Source organism: Miniopterus schreibersii, assembly GCF_964146895.1.
Source record: "Miniopterus schreibersii genome assembly, chromosome: 8".
Classification (NCBI taxonomy): Eukaryota; Metazoa; Chordata; class Mammalia; order Chiroptera; family Miniopteridae; genus Miniopterus; species Miniopterus schreibersii.
The window spans coordinates 8,505,214-8,523,809 of NC_138109.1; the positions used below are offsets into that span (position 1 = coordinate 8,505,214).

At 52.7% G+C, this 18,596-nt stretch overlaps 3 protein-coding genes across 4 annotated transcripts; 1 reads left to right on the forward strand and 2 right to left on the reverse strand.

Moving 5' to 3' along the window:
- Positions 1 to 638: 638 nt before the first annotated feature.
- On the forward strand, positions 639 to 5,147 carry GALE (UDP-galactose-4-epimerase). Of its 2 annotated transcripts, none has more exons than XM_081145715.1 (11): positions 639 to 703; positions 2,357 to 2,482; positions 2,623 to 2,738; positions 2,823 to 2,936; positions 3,188 to 3,364; positions 3,628 to 3,741; positions 3,834 to 3,900; positions 4,000 to 4,085; positions 4,199 to 4,276; positions 4,513 to 4,627; positions 4,770 to 5,147. In XM_081145715.1, the coding sequence occupies exons 2-11, from the start codon at positions 2,362 to 2,364 to the stop codon at positions 4,826 to 4,828; spliced, it is 1,047 nt and encodes a 348-aa protein (XP_081001841.1). In that variant the 5' UTR covers positions 639 to 703; positions 2,357 to 2,361; the 3' UTR covers positions 4,829 to 5,147. The 2 variants fall into 2 exon arrangements, with proteins under 2 accessions (XP_081001841.1, XP_081001842.1); XM_081145716.1 differs by lacking the exon at positions 639 to 703 and adding an exon at positions 1,720 to 1,784.
- Positions 5,148 to 5,202: 55 nt separating this feature from the next.
- LYPLA2 (lysophospholipase 2) lies at positions 5,203 to 9,645 on the reverse strand. The gene is made up of 10 exons (XM_081145717.1): positions 9,516 to 9,645; positions 8,019 to 8,121; positions 7,711 to 7,742; positions 7,517 to 7,582; positions 6,982 to 7,029; positions 6,821 to 6,891; positions 6,611 to 6,684; positions 6,433 to 6,534; positions 6,156 to 6,329; positions 5,203 to 6,056 (listed from the first exon to the last, which is right to left on the reverse strand). Exons 2-10 carry the CDS (start codon positions 8,094 to 8,096, stop codon positions 6,006 to 6,008), a joined length of 696 nt encoding a protein of 231 aa, XP_081001843.1. The 5' UTR covers positions 8,097 to 8,121; positions 9,516 to 9,645; the 3' UTR covers positions 5,203 to 6,005.
- Positions 9,646 to 11,713: 2,068 nt separating this feature from the next.
- PITHD1 (PITH domain containing 1) lies at positions 11,714 to 18,531 on the reverse strand. Its single transcript, XM_081145719.1, has 6 exons — positions 18,212 to 18,531; positions 17,484 to 17,527; positions 17,039 to 17,116; positions 13,973 to 14,077; positions 13,076 to 13,184; positions 11,714 to 12,653 (listed from the first exon to the last, which is right to left on the reverse strand). The coding sequence occupies exons 1-6, from the start codon at positions 18,407 to 18,409 to the stop codon at positions 12,552 to 12,554; spliced, it is 636 nt and encodes a 211-aa protein (XP_081001845.1). The 5' UTR covers positions 18,410 to 18,531; the 3' UTR covers positions 11,714 to 12,551.
- Between the last annotated feature and the right edge of the window lie 65 nt (positions 18,532 to 18,596).

Here is an 18,596-nt window from a genome sequence, read left to right on the forward strand (position 1 = left end):
AAACAAACCATTCCCAGCAGCTGGGCGCATGGGCGCGTAGTTCCTACTTCAGCTTCAGCGCTCCCTCCAGATCCTTAGCGCACGAAGGCGAACTAGACTTCCCAGCACCTGCGGCCTCGGGCGGCGGGCACCATTCCCTGCGGCCAGCGCCGCCCCTCAGGCCCCAGCTCCACGCAGTTGTGCGTCCATGCAAGGCTCGTCCTGAGAAAGGGCTTGGCAGGTAGAAACGGGCTGGGAAGCCGCGGGCGAGCCAGGGGACGGGCTCGTCGGCCCCGCTCCGGCCTGTGCTCCCGCCGCGGAACGGCTGCCTGGCAACCCCGACAAGCCCCATCTCCCGGCGCGCTGCCCTCCACCTGCTTCCAGGGGTCCGGGCGGGCGCTCGCTCCTGGCGCGGGGACCCGGGCACCCACCTCGGGAGCGGACCTCTACCGCTCGGCCCCCAGCCCGGGTCCAGCCGCGCCTCCTCTCCGCCACTCGGCACTGGGCGGTGCGGCCCCTGCTGGCCTTCGCGGGAACGCGCTGCGCAGGCGCCTTCAGCCCGCGCGCCGTTGGTCCTTCCGGCGCCCCGTAGTGTCGGTTCCCTATTGACACGTTCGCTGAGGGCGTGGAGGGGGCGGGAGCCGGGGGCCCTCGGCTCTTAAAGGGAACGAGGGGCGGGAGGCGGCACCCCTGGTGGCGGCGCGGGACGTGCGGTCCCAAGCAGGTTTGGGAAGGGAACGTGGGGCTGGACCGGCGCGCTCGCGAGGGTCCGGGTGGTCCGCGGGGATCGAGGGAGAGTTTCGGCGGCTGGGCTACATTCTGGGCAGAGTACTGCCGGGGCCCACCCCCGTTGCCCAGCTCCCGCGGTCGTGGCTGGAGCGGCCCGGGGTCATTCATTCCCAGCCTGGGGACTCCTTGCGCCCACCCCTCCTAGCCGTGGCCCAAATTCCTGCCCGAGCCCCAGCACCTCCTCCCATCCACTATGCAGACTGGGAAAACCAAGGAGGCGACAGCTGACCTGGGTCGCCCCGCAGGCCCGTGGCGGGTCGTGCGCTTCACCAGCCTTCCTGCCTCCCAGAGCACCCTCCGCGACCGCTTTCTGGGGATCCGCACAGTGCGTGGACCTCGGAGGGGTGGAGGTGGGGGAGGCTTCGGCATCCGGAGCAGAGTCCAGCTGGAAGCAGTCGGAGGGGAGGGCTAACTGCTTGGGCGAGGTGGCTGCCCTGGGAGCCTGGCGATCCGGATTCTAGCTCAGCTATCACTGTGTGACCGCAGGCACATTAGTTCACCTCTCTGCCTTTAGTATCCCTGCCTGTAAAGTGCCATTGATAATGCCTGCTCCACCAGGATGCTGGGAGAATTCAGGAAAATGCAAAAGTGCCGGTACACCGAGGGCGTTCAGCCAAATTGGTTGGAGCTGGATGAGCCCAGGAGGCAAATGAGGCAGCCTGGAGGAAGGCGGCTGCTTACCAGGCCGCTCCGAATGAAAGGCCTCAGTGTTTGGGGCTTCCTCTCCCCCCCACCCCCTCTGCGCTGAGTTTGTTTAGGGCGGGGTGCACACCTTGCAGTGGAGTAGGTGCCAAGGCCACGTCTACACTGGCCAGCTCAGTGCGGTCTAGAGTTGGGTAGGATCCTTAACTCCAAACCAGGAGTGACCCGGCTGGCCCTGGCAGTGGCAGAGGCTGAGCCAGCCTGGCTGGCCTGGGGCAGGGTGGGGTGGGGTGGGGCCAACGCTGGGACAGCAGTGCTGCAGCCGGAGCTGGGTTCAGGCTGCCTGGCAAAAGACCCCACCCTGAAGCCATCTGGTATGTTTCCTGCTTCCTCCCAGCTGATCCTTGAGGGAGAGTAAGTGAGGGTACAGCCAGAGCCCAGGAGCCAGTTTACACCTAGTGATGGCAGAGGGACTGGGAAGGCCTTGAGTCAAGAGCCCTTCGTGGGCTCTTGGAGTTCCAGTGCTGCTGCTGTATTTGCTTCTGCCCAGAACTGGCCAGTTCCCAGACACCTTGAGGAAGTGTGGAGCCTTAGATTCCATCTTCCCAGCCCAGGGTCAGTTGGGTCTAGAAAATATGGCACCTGTGTGGGTCTCCCCACTTGTACCATGTGGCAGGCTTTAAAATCACCTCATTGAACCCTTAGACTATCACATGGGACTTGTACAATTTTAAGCTCCATGTTATAGAGGTGGAAACTGAGGCCAAGTGATCTCTGAGGCCCAAGGCCAGAAAGTGATGGTATCCAGACTTGGACCAGGGCTGACTCCAGAGCTATCCTATTAACTAGGACACACTACTGCCTCCCTTAGAGGCCAGACGCCAGTTGGAAAGAGGCCCTGAGTGGCCAGCCTCGGCCACCTCTGAGACTCTGTGTCCTGGGCCAGGTACAATGGCAGAGAAGGTGTTGGTAACCGGTGGGGCTGGCTACATTGGCAGCCACACGGTGCTGGAGCTGCTGGAGGCGGGCTATTCACCTGTGGTCATCGACAACTTCCATAATGCCATCCGTGGTGAGTGTGGGGGTGGAGGGCTAGAGCTTCTGGAGGGGATGGAAGGAAAACCCTGGGTTCTACCTCCAAGGGGGGGGTGTCTGTCTAGTCTCCAGGACCCCATCTCCTTTGATATTTATGGCCTCTGTGTGCCCAACTAGGAGGGGGCTCCATGCCCGAGAGCCTGCGGCGGGTTCAGGAGCTGACAGGCCGCTCTTTGGAGTTTGAGGAGATGGACATCTTGGACCAGGCAGCCCTGGAGCGACTCTTCAAGAAGGTGGGGGGCTTGGCAGGCAGGCAGGGGGCACTGTCAAGGGCCGGGGCCTGTAAAGCAACCTCTGACTCTGGCTTGTCTCTGCAGCACAGCTTTATGGCGGTCATCCACTTTGCGGGGCTCAAGGCCGTGGGCGAGTCAGTGCAGAAGCCTCTGGATTATTACAGAGTTAACCTGACAGGAACCATCCAGCTTCTGGAGGTGAGATGCGGGGCAAGGACAGAGACACTGGGAGGGCCCCTGGCCAGGTGGGCAGTGCCCAACACTGGGTAAGGTGGGTAATCAGGCAGAGCCCCAAGCTGTATCATCGTGGACACACCTTTCTTTACCTCTCAGCCTCGGTCTCCCCATCTGTGAATGGGAGCGCCCGTATCTCAGCCCCACCCACCTGTGGAGTAAGGGGCTGGGAGTAGCGTGAGGCAGAGGCCACTGACACCTCCCCCCATGGCCAGATCATGAGAGCCCATGGGGTGAAGAACCTGGTCTTCAGCAGCTCAGCTACCGTGTATGGAAACCCCCAGTACCTACCCCTGGACGAGGCCCACCCCACAGGTGGCTGTACCAACCCCTACGGCAAGTCCAAGTTTTTCATTGAGGAAATGATCCGGGACCTGTGCCAGGCAGATAAGGTAAAGGACCCCTTGACCCAGCCCTGGCTCTGCCCCCGTGAGCCTAGGGATGGGATCTGGAGCAATCCCCACCAAGGAGGAAGCTAGGGCTCAGGAAGTCACAGTGACTACCCAAGGTCACAGTCCTTGGGGGAAGGCCTGATCCCCCTGCTCCTTTCAAGGGACAGAGAACAGGCATGGGAGACATGAGAGGCACAGGACTCTAGATTGAGCTGGGACACAGCCTGTAACCTCACGCCCATCACCTGACCTCTGTCCCACAGACCTGGAATGCAGTGCTGCTGCGGTATTTCAACCCCACGGGCGCCCATGCCTCGGGCTGCATTGGGGAGGATCCCCAGGGCATCCCCAACAACCTCATGCCCTATGTCTCCCAGGTAAGGGAGAAGTGGGGTGGGGATTGCCCTAGGGTTGAGGGGTACAGCTGGTGCCGAGGGCCTGGGAAGAGCTGACCTGACCTCCACCCCAGGTGGCAATTGGGCGACGGGAGGCACTGAATGTCTTTGGCAACGACTATGACACAGAGGATGGCACAGGTGAGACCAGGATCAGAAGGATCCAGGAATGGGAGCCAAGAGGGAGACGGAAGTGGGACAGACTGTACTGAACCCTCCTACCCACCAACTCCTCTGCAGGCGTCCGGGATTACATCCATGTTGTGGATCTGGCCAAGGGCCACATCGCAGCCCTGAGGAAACTGAAGGATCAGTGTGGCTGCCGGGTAGGGACAGAAAGGAGACCTGAAGGAGGAGAGGGAGGTGGAGTCCCCGGCAAATGGGGCCCAGAGGAGTGGTTAGTTCAGTCTCCTCCATAGTACCTGTTCTCTTCTGGCAGATCTACAACCTGGGGACAGGTACGGGCTATTCGGTGCTGCAGATGGTCCGGGCCATGGAGAAGGCCTCCGGCAGGAAGGTAGACCATCTGCCCTGCCCCGCCCCACCTGACTCTCAGCAGTAGCCCCGGCCCCTCCCACTCAGGCACTGCCACACCTACTTACCTGCCTTAGCGCTGGGTGCCTGTGAGAGAGCTCCTGCCCTGCACCTCCATTTCTTTTTTTTTTTTTTGCACCTCCATTTATTGAGGTCAGCAGCTGGCTGGGTGAGGCCAGGGCTGGCTCAGCTAAGCTACACCTGTCCCCTCTCTTGCAGATCCCGTATAAGGTGGTGGCACGGCGGGAAGGTGACGTCGCTGCCTGTTATGCCAACCCAAGCCTGGCTCTCCAGGAGCTGGGTTGGACAGCAGCCTTAGGGCTGGACAGGATGTGTGAGTGCTAGCCTGACCCCTGGGAGAGAGCTAGGGGCTAGGAGGGGCTGATTGGGTCTGGGTATGCCTACTGGGCTACCTGAGGTGGTGGGGGCCCTGCATTTCAATGTGGACCCTGACCACACACCTTGCCCTGTCACAGGTGAAGATCTATGGCGCTGGCAGAAGCAGAATCCCTCAGGCTTTGGTGCACAGGCCTGAGACCCTCTCCTACCATGGACCGGAAACTAAAAAGAGAAACAACTGCCTGCTCTCCAGCATCTGGCGGGAACCCAGCCTGCCCTACCTCAAACCCCAGCCAGGACCTTTCAGCTCACAGGCACGAGGCCAAGGGCTCCAATAATCAGGAGTCGGGTGTCTCTAACTATTCTCTTCCACAGGGTCTGGGGACCCATCAGGATCACCAAGAGCAGGTGGGGGAGGGAGGGTCCTGAGACAATGCCCTACTCCCAGGAACTAATTTATACTGCTATGAAGGCACTCTCCAAAGTATTTAAAATAAAAAGTTTTCTTACACTGGAGCATTTTCTCACACATGGTCTCTCCCTACCACTTGAATAGAAATCAGCCAGGCCTGAGAGTTGAAGCAATTTAATTTTATCGGAATCCAGGACACAACAAGAAAAACACCCGAAACCACATGGAGACAGAAGACGAGACACAACTCCTCCCCCACCTCCCCTGGCCCTAGAGTGGGGACCACATGAGGATGACACAGCTGAGGGAGACCTGGAGCCTCAGTGCAGCCCTGCAGGCTCCAGGCCTGTGGGGGAGGAAGGTAATGGGGAGGCAGATCCCAGCCCCCAAGTCAGAAAGGGTTGAAGAAAGGCCCCTCCAAGGACTCTGCCCCCTCACCAACACTTCTGCCCGGGGCAGGTAGCCCACAGCAGCAAGGGGCCTGGAGTCATGGACACATTCATGATTGAGAAGCAGCTGGAATGGAGGCAGGAGAGACACACGATTATCTGGGCAGAATCAGTTGGGAGGGGTGATGGGGCCTGGGAGGGCCCCTTGGGCCAAACCCTGAGGTCACAGGAGGGGGCCCAAAGCGGGGCTAGTGAGTGAGGTCCTGAGTGAGTGGGTCAGCGGCTGGGCCCCTTCTCCCGCTGCCTACAGCCCCTCCAATACTGCTGCCAGGGGGGGCCCACCTGCAGGGAACTGGGGGAAGAAAGCGGCCCAACCCCTGCTGCAGACAGCCAGGTGGCTAAAGCCAGGAAGGAAGGCCTGGCTAGACCTTGGCCCGCCTGCCCCAGAGGCCTGTGGGAAGAGGATGGGTCAGGGAGGGTGGGGACGGGCTCGACCGGCTCAGATCCAAGATGGTGCCACGCGTGCTGGGTCCCCTGTGAGCTGGGGGACTGCGCTGGGGGCCAGCAACTGGTTAGAGAGGGGGCAGCAGCTTCTCAAGAAACTCCTTCACAGCCGCCATCTCCTGGGAGGGAGGGAGGGAAGGAGGGAGGGCTGTGAGAGGCACCTGGTTGGAGGGAGGAAGGAGAGAAATAGGAGCAGGAAGTGGCCCTTTACCACTGACCTGAGGACAGGAGCCGTGCATGACACCTGGGTAAGTTTTGAACTGGACTCTGGCAGGTGTGACAACAGACCGGAGCTTCTCGGCTGTCAGGGCCCCAAACCGTACGGGAACCATGGGGTCCAGCTCCCCGTGGCACTGAAGGATGGCCAGGTCCTTGGCACTTCCGTTGGCTGCCTGTGGACCAGACGAGACTCAGAGGGCAAAACCAGTGCCTTCAGCACAATTCCCACGCCACAGGAGACTCAAAGGGCAGAAGGGGGGTCATGGAGACACTCACCTGGGGGAAGGCCCGGTGCAGAGGCAGCCAACAGCTCAATGCCACAATGCCAGCCAGCGGGTGCGGGCAGGTGAGGGCTGTGTAGAGGGACAGGGCCCCACCCTGGAGGAGGGAGAGCAGAGAAGTCATTCGGGCACAGCTCCCATGACCCACCACCCACTGCCCTCTTCCCCCTCACCTGTGAGAAGCCTCCCAGGACGATCCGATTGGCAGGAATCCCATTCTTCATTTCGTGCTCAATCAAGGCCTTTACTGGGGGGAGGGGCGTGATTGGGGAAGGAAAGCTGCTGCAAGGGCTCCGGGAGGAGAGCCGGACAGAAGTACTGCCCAACACTTTCCAGGAGGGGTGGAGGAGGAGGGAGCATGCTGAGGAGGGGCTGGGCCTTACTGTTCTCTGCTGCCTTCTTGATGCCAGCCTCGTCCTCAGGGGCATCTGGACTCAGCCCCATCAGGTCAAACCTAGGAAAGCAGAGGTATTGGCAGCTACAGGAGGACCCCAGCCAGCCCCTACAGCTCCCTCAGCTCCCATTCCCCCACTCCCCAACTCACCAGGAGGGCATCACCATCTTCATGTTAAGTGTCACAGGGATTCGAGGCCTGGGGAAAACAGCAAGAAGGGCCATCATGCTTAAGAGGGCTGAGGAAGCCATAGCGGTGAGCCCAGGAGGGGACAGAGCAGCCCCTGGGGGCCCGTCCCAGCAGGCAGGGCCTGTGTTTAAGGTGTTGCCAGGCAACCTGCCACATGGGGCTGGAAGCTGTAGTAGAAGCATCAGCAGTAGAGGTGGAGAAGCGGAGCCCAGCACTCAGCTTGCTGGAATTCCAGCTCAGTTGGTGAGTACTTGGGGAAGGGGAGCAGGGGGTTCAGGTTCTAGGAGTCTCAGGTCTAGAAGGCCTTGGGCTGAGGGCTGGGGCTGGACCCCATTCCTGGGGGCCCCACAGAAGTAAAGCCTGAAAATGGCACTTCTGACTGCCCTGGGCCCAGGCCCCAGGATGTGGCTGACAGGAGAGAACGTAAGGACCGCAAGATCAACTCCCCCCAGCCAATTCCTATCTTCAGCCCCTCCCTTGCTAGGGTGACACTCACGCATGGGGACAGATGTACTTGACGTGAGGGAGCCGAATGGTGGAGAGGGCGTCAGCCCAACTGTGCCTGTAGGAGGGACGGGAGAAAAGGCAACAATGTGGAGACAGAGAAAGGGCAGGCACAGTCCTCTCCAGCCCTGCCAGCTGGGCCAGACCCCACCTCCCCTGGGAACACCCACTCCCCAGCTCACTTACCCTGTGTCTCCAAGTCCATGTAAGAAAATAACCTGGAAAAGGATCAGACATGGACAGTGGGGATGAGGGCAGCCATCATCTTGCTATCATTCCCTACTGTCCTCCAACTTCTGGCCTCCCCTCCCCAGCCCCTCCCACACAGACCTGGGGGGAACTGAGGCAGAAGCTAAACAGGTTTTTAGTTACGCCCCCCCCCCCAACTCCAGGCTGCTCCCTTCTCATCATGGCCACCTCCATTTCTCCCACACACACCCCAGCCAGTTCCCCAGCTGGCCTGGGGGCTGCTGTGGGTGGGCGAGGACCCTTACCGCAGCCGTTTCCCGCTCAGCTCCAGACACAGTGGCAGCATCGGTGAGCAGGGGCACAGACATGGTGTTACCACACATACACTGCAAGGCTCCAGGCTGGGGCCTGTGCAAATTCAGGGGAGTGGTCAAAGCCTCAAACCCAGGGCCCACCCAGGCCGTCAGCCCCACACAGCACCCCAGGTTCTGTCCTGGGCACAAAGAAAAGGTGGGGAAGAAGTCCTGGACTAGAGCAGGTAGGAAGTTTGCTTTCATTCCAGGGATGAGAAGCAGAGGTGCCCCCTCTAGTGTCCCTGGTTCTGGCACCACACAGCCTGAGCCGGCTGGAGGTGGGCAAAGGCAGGGCTTAAGGACTGTGGGGGAAGGGAGCCAGGATATCCCCTGCAGCTATCCCCTCAGCCTAACAGTCCTCGGAGGATAGCTCCCTTCTCTGGGCTCTCCAATCATCCCCCTTCTCTAGAGCCCCTGAGTCCCTTCCTCCCCCAACTCCCAGCCCTACTGGGAAATAAAAGGGAGAAAAGTACCAGGGAAATAAGCTTCCAGCCCCTACTCAACCCCCCTGCGCACACACGTTTTGTCCAACCTCTCTCCTGTCCAGCCCCTAACTAGCCTTCACAGCAATTTCTGGCTTAGCCATTTCCAGTGCCCCCGGGGGCTGCCCATGTCCCCAGAAGGCACAGGGACTCCAGTCCACCACCCATCTCCAAACTGGTGCCCCACGCTCCCCTGAATGGGGCAACCTGCTGCTGCTGCCCACTGACTCCAAATGGGTCCCCGAGCTTAACCACGCTCTGAGACTCCAAAACACACAAAAGAATGTCAGGCTGGCTGGCTCCTCACCATCCTTAGCATCCTCCAAACTCCCTAGAAGCTTCTGCTACCTGCCCCGAAGTGCCTACCCTTTCCTGCAGCACCCACCCCTCCCTTCCACCCTCAGAGCACCTCTCCACAGTGGGATCCCTCACCTCTCCCTCAAAGGAATACACCTTTCACCCTAAGCTGGGATTCTCCTCCTTCCCTACTGAGCGACTTCCACCTCTCTCACCCCACAGTCCCCCCTTCTCAGAGTGGTGCCCCACCCCCGACCTGGGGTCACCCTCTCTACCGTAAAAACTTCCACCCCCATCCAGGGTTTCCCACTCCCCACAACGGGAACTTCTGTTCTAACCAAGGGTCGCCCCTCCCTTGGTGACATTTTCTACCCTGACCCAGGAAGAACGCTGCGTAAAGGGGCGTTCTACCTGTAACCCTGGGGAGCCCCCAGTCCCACAATGGGATCTTCCACTTCCGACCTTAAGTCCCTTCCATCACACCCGGATCCCGCTTCTTAACTCTCTTTTATCCCCAAAGTCCCCAACACTGGCCAGCGCCTCTTCGCACCTCACTCCCCACCCCCATCTCTCACAATTGCGGTTCCTCCTCCCCACTCCCCGGGACCCTCGCGGTGGCCCGATCTCCGCCGGCGCCCTCCCTCGGCCTGCCGGCCCGGGACCAGGGTACCTTCACTCCCTGGGGGTTTCGCGACCTCTCGGGCGATCCTCTTTCTCCAGCACAGGTACACACTCTTCCCCCTCCACCGCCCCCGCCGGAACTTCCGCTCGAGTCCCGGGAACCCAGCCATCCCGCTACCGGAAGTAGCCTGGCCAGGGGTACGGAACCCGGAAGTGGGCGGGCTTCGGGGCCTTCACCGGATAGGAGCTGCCATGTTGGACACGGTGGGGCCACTCCCCATACAGCCCTGGAGCCACCAGTGGAATTCTGAGTGCTTCCGAGACTCCCATTTGCTGCTACCACCCCTGCGCCCGGTGGGGGAAAGCTACCCGGAAAGAGAGGCATTCCTCACACAAGAGCAGGAAGCTTCCCACCTTCCCACCCCCATGGGCCACCCTTCATCATGGTCTTGGGCATTCACCACTGGCTTTCATGCCCTAACCCAGGATCACGGATGGAATCCCCCAAGATCCTTAGAGACCATCTAGGCCTCCAGTCTTATTTAAAGATGAGGAAATTGAGGCCCAGGGAGGGGAAGTAAACACTGTAATGCTACCTCTCTGCACCTGCTTTCTGGGCTATAAAATGGTGATAATAACCACCCTGCCTACTTCACAGCTTTGCTGGTAGGCTCAAATGAGGCCATGTGGAAATGCTTAATACATTGTAAAATCAGTGTGAGGCCTTAATGACTCTAAAAAGGACCCTGGTAAAATAACATAGGTCATAGCAGGGCAGGCATTGGCAGTGTTGTCTTAGCTCTGCCCTGGAAAAGCAACGCCATGGAAAATGCACAAAATACCACCATCAATGAGCTCCAGTTATTAAGAACAAAAAGGGGTCCACTTGGGCACCACTGAGTCACCCTTTGTTCCTTGCTGCACTGGCAAAGTGGAAATGGGGATCAGGGTCCACAGAAAGGCTGGAAGGGGAGGCCAACTGAGCTGAAGGACTGTGTTGCTGAGAAAACATGTGGGCACCTGCAGACAGGAAATAAGTCATGCTCACCCCTCAGCAGCTTAGGACTCATTCTTTCAGTATAACCTACACTAGTTTTTCTTTGAACCAAACACACACACCCCAGTGAACTTGTAAGCTCAACAAAGCACTTTTTCCCACGGTAAGAGGCAGTTTGGTTTTAAGTGCTCAACAGGTCAGAGAGATGACCTAAAATACCAGGATCCCCAAGCAGGAAAGCGTCTGGTCCAGAGACCACAGCAAGCCAAGGACCCAGCAGCAGAAAGGGGAGGAGTGGATGAAGACAACACAGCTACTCCCACTCTCAACAGAATCCCTGCTGGATGTTACAAAAGAATGAACAACTTCTCCTGCACATCTAATCACCTGAGACACTGTGGCACTTTGAGCAATTTTCAGAGTGAAGCTTCAAATTCAGAGGCTACCTGTGATTAGTGCTCTAATTAGTGGAATTAATGAAGGGCTGTTCTACTCTAAGATTTCTGATGTTATGTTTCCCCCTACAAATTAAAGAGTAGTCCTTTTATTTTTATCTCCAAAATGATCCAACTGAAATAAAGAGGCTGAGGAGCAGGACCCTTAGCGCATCAAGAATTGTATTTGCACTGTGGTTGATTCAGGCTGTAGTTTAGAAATGTTGAGGCTCAACAAAGCTTGGTGGTGGCAGGCTTTATCTAGGACAGGCTGGGTGAACAACGGGTATATCAGTGTGGGCCAAACCCTAGAGGAACTCTCTCAAGAGGATCAGATCCAACACTACTTCCCATTATCAATTGTTTCTATTTTCTGCAGGGGAGAGAATACTAACCATTTGAAATTCTCTCCTTGTAGATAACTTAAGTTTTCTCTGATTGCTGTTCTGACTTTCAAAATTTAGGTCCAGTCTTGGGCCCACCTTCAGACTGCAGGTGCTGCCCACTTACTTTCCTCACCCTCATTTCTTCTGATGAGCTCTGGAAGCTGTTCTCCCTCGTTTACACAACTTTCTTTCACGAGAAATGGAACAGAGGTTTTTAACCTCACCTTCCTCTTTACAAAATGTGAGCAGGTAGGTGGGTGTAGGAGTGTTTTTAGCCTACTCTACAAAACTAAGATTGACTTTTCCTGGAAAAACTGATCTAGTCTTGATATAACTGTAGCATTTATAACAAATTTCAAAGTTAAATACAGTTCCCAGTGAAGTAAATGTTTCGTTAGTACTACCAAGAACTCAAAAGAATACACAAACATAAAGTGTGGCAAGGATTTATTAGGAAGCTTATTAGTCACAGTGAATGAAAAGCCATGACAAGAACTGAGATCTCCAAATTCTGGCACTTGCCTTACAACACTAGTTATAAGCTAATAAACATTAAGGATGTCCCGAGAAGAATCTTTCCTAAGTCCCAATCTTACCTCAACCAGATACCCACAGACATAGAAATGAGATGCCCATGCTCTCTCCAGACTGCTTACCTAGGCAGTAGGAAAGAAGACCTTCTCCTCAAGCTATTAATTAAGCATCACCAGCAGAGTCCTGCTCTTCCAGCTACAACCATGGGACACTAGTGCATGACAGACAACTCCAAGCTGGGCAACCTGACAAGAATGCTAAACGATGACAGGGAGAAGGAGCAGGCAGGGACAAGTATTTCTAGTTGGAGATCTTCCTGATGGCTAATGTGAACACAATGCTGAGGCTTCAGAAAATTTACTGCAACCCAGGAATAGTTTCCATTAAAAAAAAAAGTCACAAAAAAATCCTGCCACAAAACAAGACACTTGGAATCCCATGGCCACACTGACTGGAAAGGCAAGCATTATTCATGACTGCCAGATACTGACCAGACCAAGACCCAATTTCTACAGGGCCCTAGAGAACCATGATTTTCCCTTGGCACCCACACAACCCTCCCCGGTGGTGTGGTGTCTTCCATAGGCCAGGTTTCTGCAGCAAGCCCCAAAAGGCAAAGCTTGGCAGAGGCTGTGGCAGCCAACTCTCTCTGGAGCCCCATCTCTTTGTCCTTCTCAACAGGCTGTCATACATCTTCACTGACACAGGGCCTCTGTGGGAGCCCTGGCCAGCCCCTAGGAAATGAAGTGTGTCTGTGGGGTAACCTGATGGACCTTGTGGTCTGCTGGGTTGGCCGATGCTTCATAATTGCAGATGGTCACCTCATGTCGGCGAAACTGCAAGAAAATTGAGAGGTGTGGTCAGCTGGCCACTTCCCAGATGACACGCTGGTGTAGTCCTTATTCAGGTCCATTTCTAGAAGTCACCATCTAATCTCTTCCCCCTTCTGACACTTTTTATATTGAGAGGTTGCAATGGTCATTATCAATATCCACCCCATAACTTAGAAGATTCATTCCCTACTTATATTAGAAGCACCATGAGGAGAGGACCTTCTCTATCTTGTTTATCATCTTATCTCTGATGCCTGGAGCAAGAAAGGTTATGAAAAATGTTGAATAAGTGTTCACTTCGGTGGCACATAATGTCTCAACCTGCCCTTTTGCTTTCCTTAAAGCTCCCAAGACCACAGCCTGCAGACGGATACACATATACACACATACTGGAGAGGGCAATGACGTTTCCAACCCCATTTTACCTCAGTCCATTCTCCTCTCAGGCCAATATAAAAGACCTTTGTGGTATCTGCTCCAAAGTTTTTTGAAATATGAATTGAGAGATGATACACATTTGAAAAACGAGATATTCTAGAGGATGAAAGGAGTGGGGAGAGAAGACAAAGGTTAGAGTTCAATGTTCAATCAGCATCTCACCACAATGTCAAAAACAATCCCAGCTCCAACTTGGGGTAAAACCCAGGCAAATGTCAGGGAACATTCTTGGGATCTTACGTCTCATTCTTCTCCTCTGAACAAGCAATTAATTCTGTGAACATTTACCTAGCATTTCCCAGATCCTGTCCAAGGCAACAGGGAAAGAAACGTGAATCAACACTACCCCTGTCAAAAGGGCAGGGTTAAGAAATGCTATATGACCAAGCAGATATTATGTGAGTTCAGTGTTGGCCTCACCTTAGAAAATAAGAAATAAGGTGGTCACATGTAACTTGGCCTGCTATAAGCCAACTATGCACACAGGAATTCTGAAAACATCTTCCCTAAGACCATCCTAGGAGCTCATTCAGATCTGCCAATTTGCTTACAAGTTAACAAATCTGTGGCTTGCATCGAATCTCTGCCAAAAATTGACCAAGCCAAGGATCAAGCCTCCTCCAACTGTTTTAACTTGTCTCCGATGCTAAGAGAGCAGGACATGGGCCAAAAATAAACTGCAAGCCCAGCAAGAACTAATGCACATATGCTCACTGTAAATGAGAAATTGCCTGCTGTTCTTCAGAAGCCACAGAACACCTGAAACCTATATAATTTTATTAACCAATGTTATTCCAAAAAGTTCAATTTAAAAAAAAAAAAATCTTGAAATTAAAAGAAAGAAAAAAAAGCTATGGGGAGTGGAAGACAGGCCTAGTGCTTACTTGGTTGCATATTCTAATTCTCCTGTAAGGTCCCGGTTCAGACTAAACGTCTGATCTGGCTCCCTGTCTGTATCGTCAAAGGACATCTGTGGAATGTTCTTGTACCTGAGAAAGGGAAAGGATAAGAAATAAAGAAATGTGCATCAGCACATCTTTGAGTTTTGCACAGCTTCCTACTGACTCAGCTGCCTTTGGTTCTATCAAAAGATCAAATTTTGGAAGTGGCATTTTACCGGCATTTATTCACAAGTATCTTTAATCCAACAAGAGCTGAAATTGCAACGTAAGCCAATGGCATCTTTGAGTGGGTTAGGATCACATGAGAAGAAATACACAAAGCGATAGCTCAAAATAGGTCACATGCAGCAAAAGCGTGGAGAAAACAAGCAACTCAGCGCATTCAGACAAAGCTGAGGATGTTTACATAAAACAGCTTACTCATGGGGGGAAAGTACTTTGGCAGAAACATATTAAACAATTAAAAGATAAGATCAGGTAACCCAATGTTCAAGCATTTTGTGTGTCCAAAATTCCTCTATATACTGAGTCATCTTACGATTCTTAAAAAAATACAATTTGGGGATTTCTATTTTGAAAAGAGCACAAAAGACTGCAAACTCACAAAAGGCTTTTAGAAAGCCAAGTAAAATTGCTAGTGAGAAAAAAAATTTTCAAGGAAACCACTGCCTCCTCTACCTAACCCTCACAAATTCTAAAGGACTGAGCCACACACCTACAATCTCCAGAGTATTTTATTAAAACACCCATATAGGAGGTGGCCTAGAAGTTAACTGCAGCAAAATGCATGCAATTTAAGAAAACAAATGTTTGCTTCAAAATGTTTCTAAGAACGAAGCACAGAATAATAATAATAATAATAATAAGCATTTATGAGCAGCATTATGAGAGGCAGTATAGCACTGTAGTTAAAAAGCAGTGTCTCTGGAGCCAGACTTCCTAGGTTTAAGGACGGGCTCTGAAACTTACCAACTGTGTAATTTTGGGCAAGTGATTTAACCTTTCTATGTCTGTTTCCTCATCTGTAAAATGGGGATGGTGATAGTGCACATCCCATATAGTTGATGTAGAGATTAAATGGAATCAATTCTAAGAAACACGTATATTGAAAAAATTATAGTATGGAAAATTTCAAACACACACAAAAGCAGCAAGAATAATATAATGAATCTCCATATACTTATCACTCAGTTTCAATAATCTACATTATGCTGATTTTGCCTATCACTCCCATTTTGTTTATGCTTGATATTTTAAAGCAATCCCAAATATATCATTTCACTCATAAATATGTATCATGTCAGTATGTATCTCCAAAAATGACTTCTTAAAAAACACCTATCATACCATTTAACAAAAATGAACAATTCTTTAATATCATCTAACACCTAGTCTGTGTTCAAATTTCACTGATTTAAGTCTCAATTTAACTTTTCTGGATGTTTCAATGGCATGTCATGTTGAATAGGCAGTATTTTTCTCTCTACTAATGGTACATAAAATAACACGCATTTACAATCAATGACATCTTAGATTCAATAATGTGTAATGTGTGTAAAATGCTTAGAACTGAGAGATATGTAAGTATTGCATCTGCTCTCCAAAAATTGTGCACTTGCTGTGCTCGACTCATTCTAAGCTTTTTATAAGTTTTATATCATTTAATTCTCTCCACAATCTTATGAGATTCATATTGTTACTATTGCCATTAACACGAGAAAATTGAGGCATAGAGAAGACAAGTCCCAAAGTCATGCAACTAGCAAGTGGCACAGACAGAATTTTAACCCAAGCCGTTATTCCAGAGCCCACTCCTCACCACAATGCAACCTGAATGTCTAGACTTCTCAACCCATCTCCCACATAGACAAGTTTCCAAAAGCATCAACTCAAACATACTGTTTCCCTAAAATGATTAAATATGTGGAGTTGCTTTCAAAATCATGTTCCTAAGATTAAAAAATAGTGTCAATTTCCTAAATCTGTTTTATTTTCATCAACTTTTCAGAAGAAATTTTTTATGTAAAGTTCTTCTGATATTTGTTTCTCCAATACTCTAGAAGCAGTTTTCCCTTCTCTTAGGCAAACTGTTAAAAAGGGAGTACTAGCCCTGGCCGGCATGGCTCAGTTGGTTGAGCGTCGTCCCATGCACCAAAAGTTGCCAGTTCGATTCCCACTCAGGGCACATGCCCAGGTTTCAGGTTCAATACCTGTCAGGGTGAGTTCGGCCTATCTCCATGTCTTCCTCTCTCTCCCTTCCTCCCTCTCTCAAAATCAATAAATACATTTAAAAAAAAAAAGGGAGCCCTAGCCAGTTTGGCTCAGTAGTTAGAGCGTCAGCCCTTGGAAGGGTCCTGGGTTCGTTTCAGCCAAGGGCAGGGATCAAGCCTGCAACGGAGGTACCCCTAGCCCCATCAGGGCGCGTGGGGGAGGCAGCCGATTGATGTCTCTCTCTCACATTGATGTTTCTCTCTCTCCCCCTTCCACTCTCTCTGAAAAGCAATGGAAAAATATCCTCGGGTGAGGATTAACCAAAAAAAACAGGGAGTACTAGCTCTGGTGGCAACAGATCACCCAGTGTTGTAAGAAGTATACATAATTTTGCTAGTTAAAGGCCACACAAACTCAGATGGAGTAATTCCATGTCAGTGAAACACACGCAAAGATTTTAACTGTATGAAATAGCAAGGGGAAGTTTGAAAGCTAACCCCAAGAGTAGACTCATTTGAGATCTGCGGCTAGATTATTAAGAAAACTGCAAAGTCATCAACAATTGGCGTTTATAGGATACTCTCTGAATGAGTGGTGCCACAGAAGCACTTTGAAAAGAGACAAGCAGTTGGTCTGAAAGATGCTTAACTAAAAAGTCGTTACTTCAAGAAGAGATAAGTGTATTCTGATGCAGAATAAGACTAACATTTTCTCAAGGAGGGGAGAGGGGATATTTAAGCTAGTAAAAAGAAAAATATATTATTCTGGAATAAAGTAACACCAGAGAAAAGAGAAAGAACTAGGAGCTTCTCGGGGGCATAAGCCCTTGACACTTACAGTCTCATCTCGGAGGGGTGTGAGTCATCATCCTCTCCCATTATAATGATGCCTTTGAGCTTGACATTGCCTGTAAATCTGCCAGAATGCAAAAGAGATGGTTGTCAACCTGGGTTTGAATCTCTGCTGACTCCAGGCAAGACCCTTCCCCTTTCTGGGCTTCAGTTTACTCAAGTGTGAACTTGTACTAGGTAATTTCTAAGATCCTGTCTGCCTCTGGCATTCTGTGGTTCTAAGGAATTTACCTTGACTCTTCAGTTCTTTCAACGAATACATCTTTTTCCGTCTGCACCAAAAAATCTATAATGCTTTCCTCCTCAAACCCATCACAGTAATTTACCCCATTTCTAAAAAAAGATGGCTCCTGACACAACCAATGAATGTGTTCTGATAAGGCAACTGGGTAGTCTATTTAGCCTGAGGCAAGCACCAAGGAGATACTTACGGAATATTAAACAGAAGCTCTTCATCTGCATCACTTTCAACAAACTGGAGGGGATGGGGAGGAGGGAGGAGAGAGCAACAAATATTTGCTGAGAGCCTACAATTTCAGGTATCTTCTACCCTGTTCTACACCTGGAGTGCAATGCAAATACACAGTCAACTTCCTTCGTTTTCCAGCACTTATTAACTTGATGTTAATTAAGCTGATAGCCACAGACCATCCAACCAGAGGGCTCTTATTGGGGAGCCCATGAGTGAACTTCCAGGGCCAACTAACCCCCTGAAAGTGTGTGCAAAGATCTGTGCCTATGCTGTCCACAACTTTCAAACAGCTCGGTGACCCCACAATGGTAAATGCTCTAGACCGGATAACAAGCTTCGTTTCTCTAGGCTGGTCTCCAGGTGAAGTGATCAGGCAGCCATTGGAACTAAAGTCAAATGGTAGGAAAAAAGCCCCCGTGGCCATCCTCCCTTACTACCCACCGAAGCCCTGGAACTGAAGTTGGCTGCGCCCCTTTCCCTCTCTGGGCCTCAGTTTCTCAGTCTGCAAAATGGGGAGACTCGATCCTGTTCGGCTCCACAAGAGGTAGCAAGAGATGGGCATGGGAAAGCGCTTAGAAATCGGGCTGCGTTATTTTTAACTTCAGGAACGAAGCTGACAGAGCAGACGGGTGGCCTGAGGCCCCGCGCGGGTCCCCGCCTCGCAGCCCCAGGCCCTGGGAGGCCCACCTTGGAGCGGTCCGTCCGCTCCTCCCACGGCTTGAAGACGCCGCGGCCGCTGCCCTCCCGGCTCTCGTTGAGGCACTGCAGCCGCTCCAGGTCGATGCGCAGGTACAGCCCGTAGGCCAGGCCGCGCTGCTCCGGTGGCTCCTCGCGTTCCGCGGCGCAGCGGCAGCCGCCCCCGCCGTGACTGTGGCCGTGCGACATGGCGACGCCACCGCCCGCGCGTCCTCTCAGCCCCACCGCCGCGGTTCGCGCGGCGCTCCCTCCACTCCGGCCGCCAAGCGCGCCGCGGCCGCCGCGTCGTAAAAGGCGCCCCTATGCGGCGCATGCGCGCAGGGAGAAGGGGGGCGGGCTCGGAGAGGATTGACCTTTGACAAGCGCTTCTCGGTGC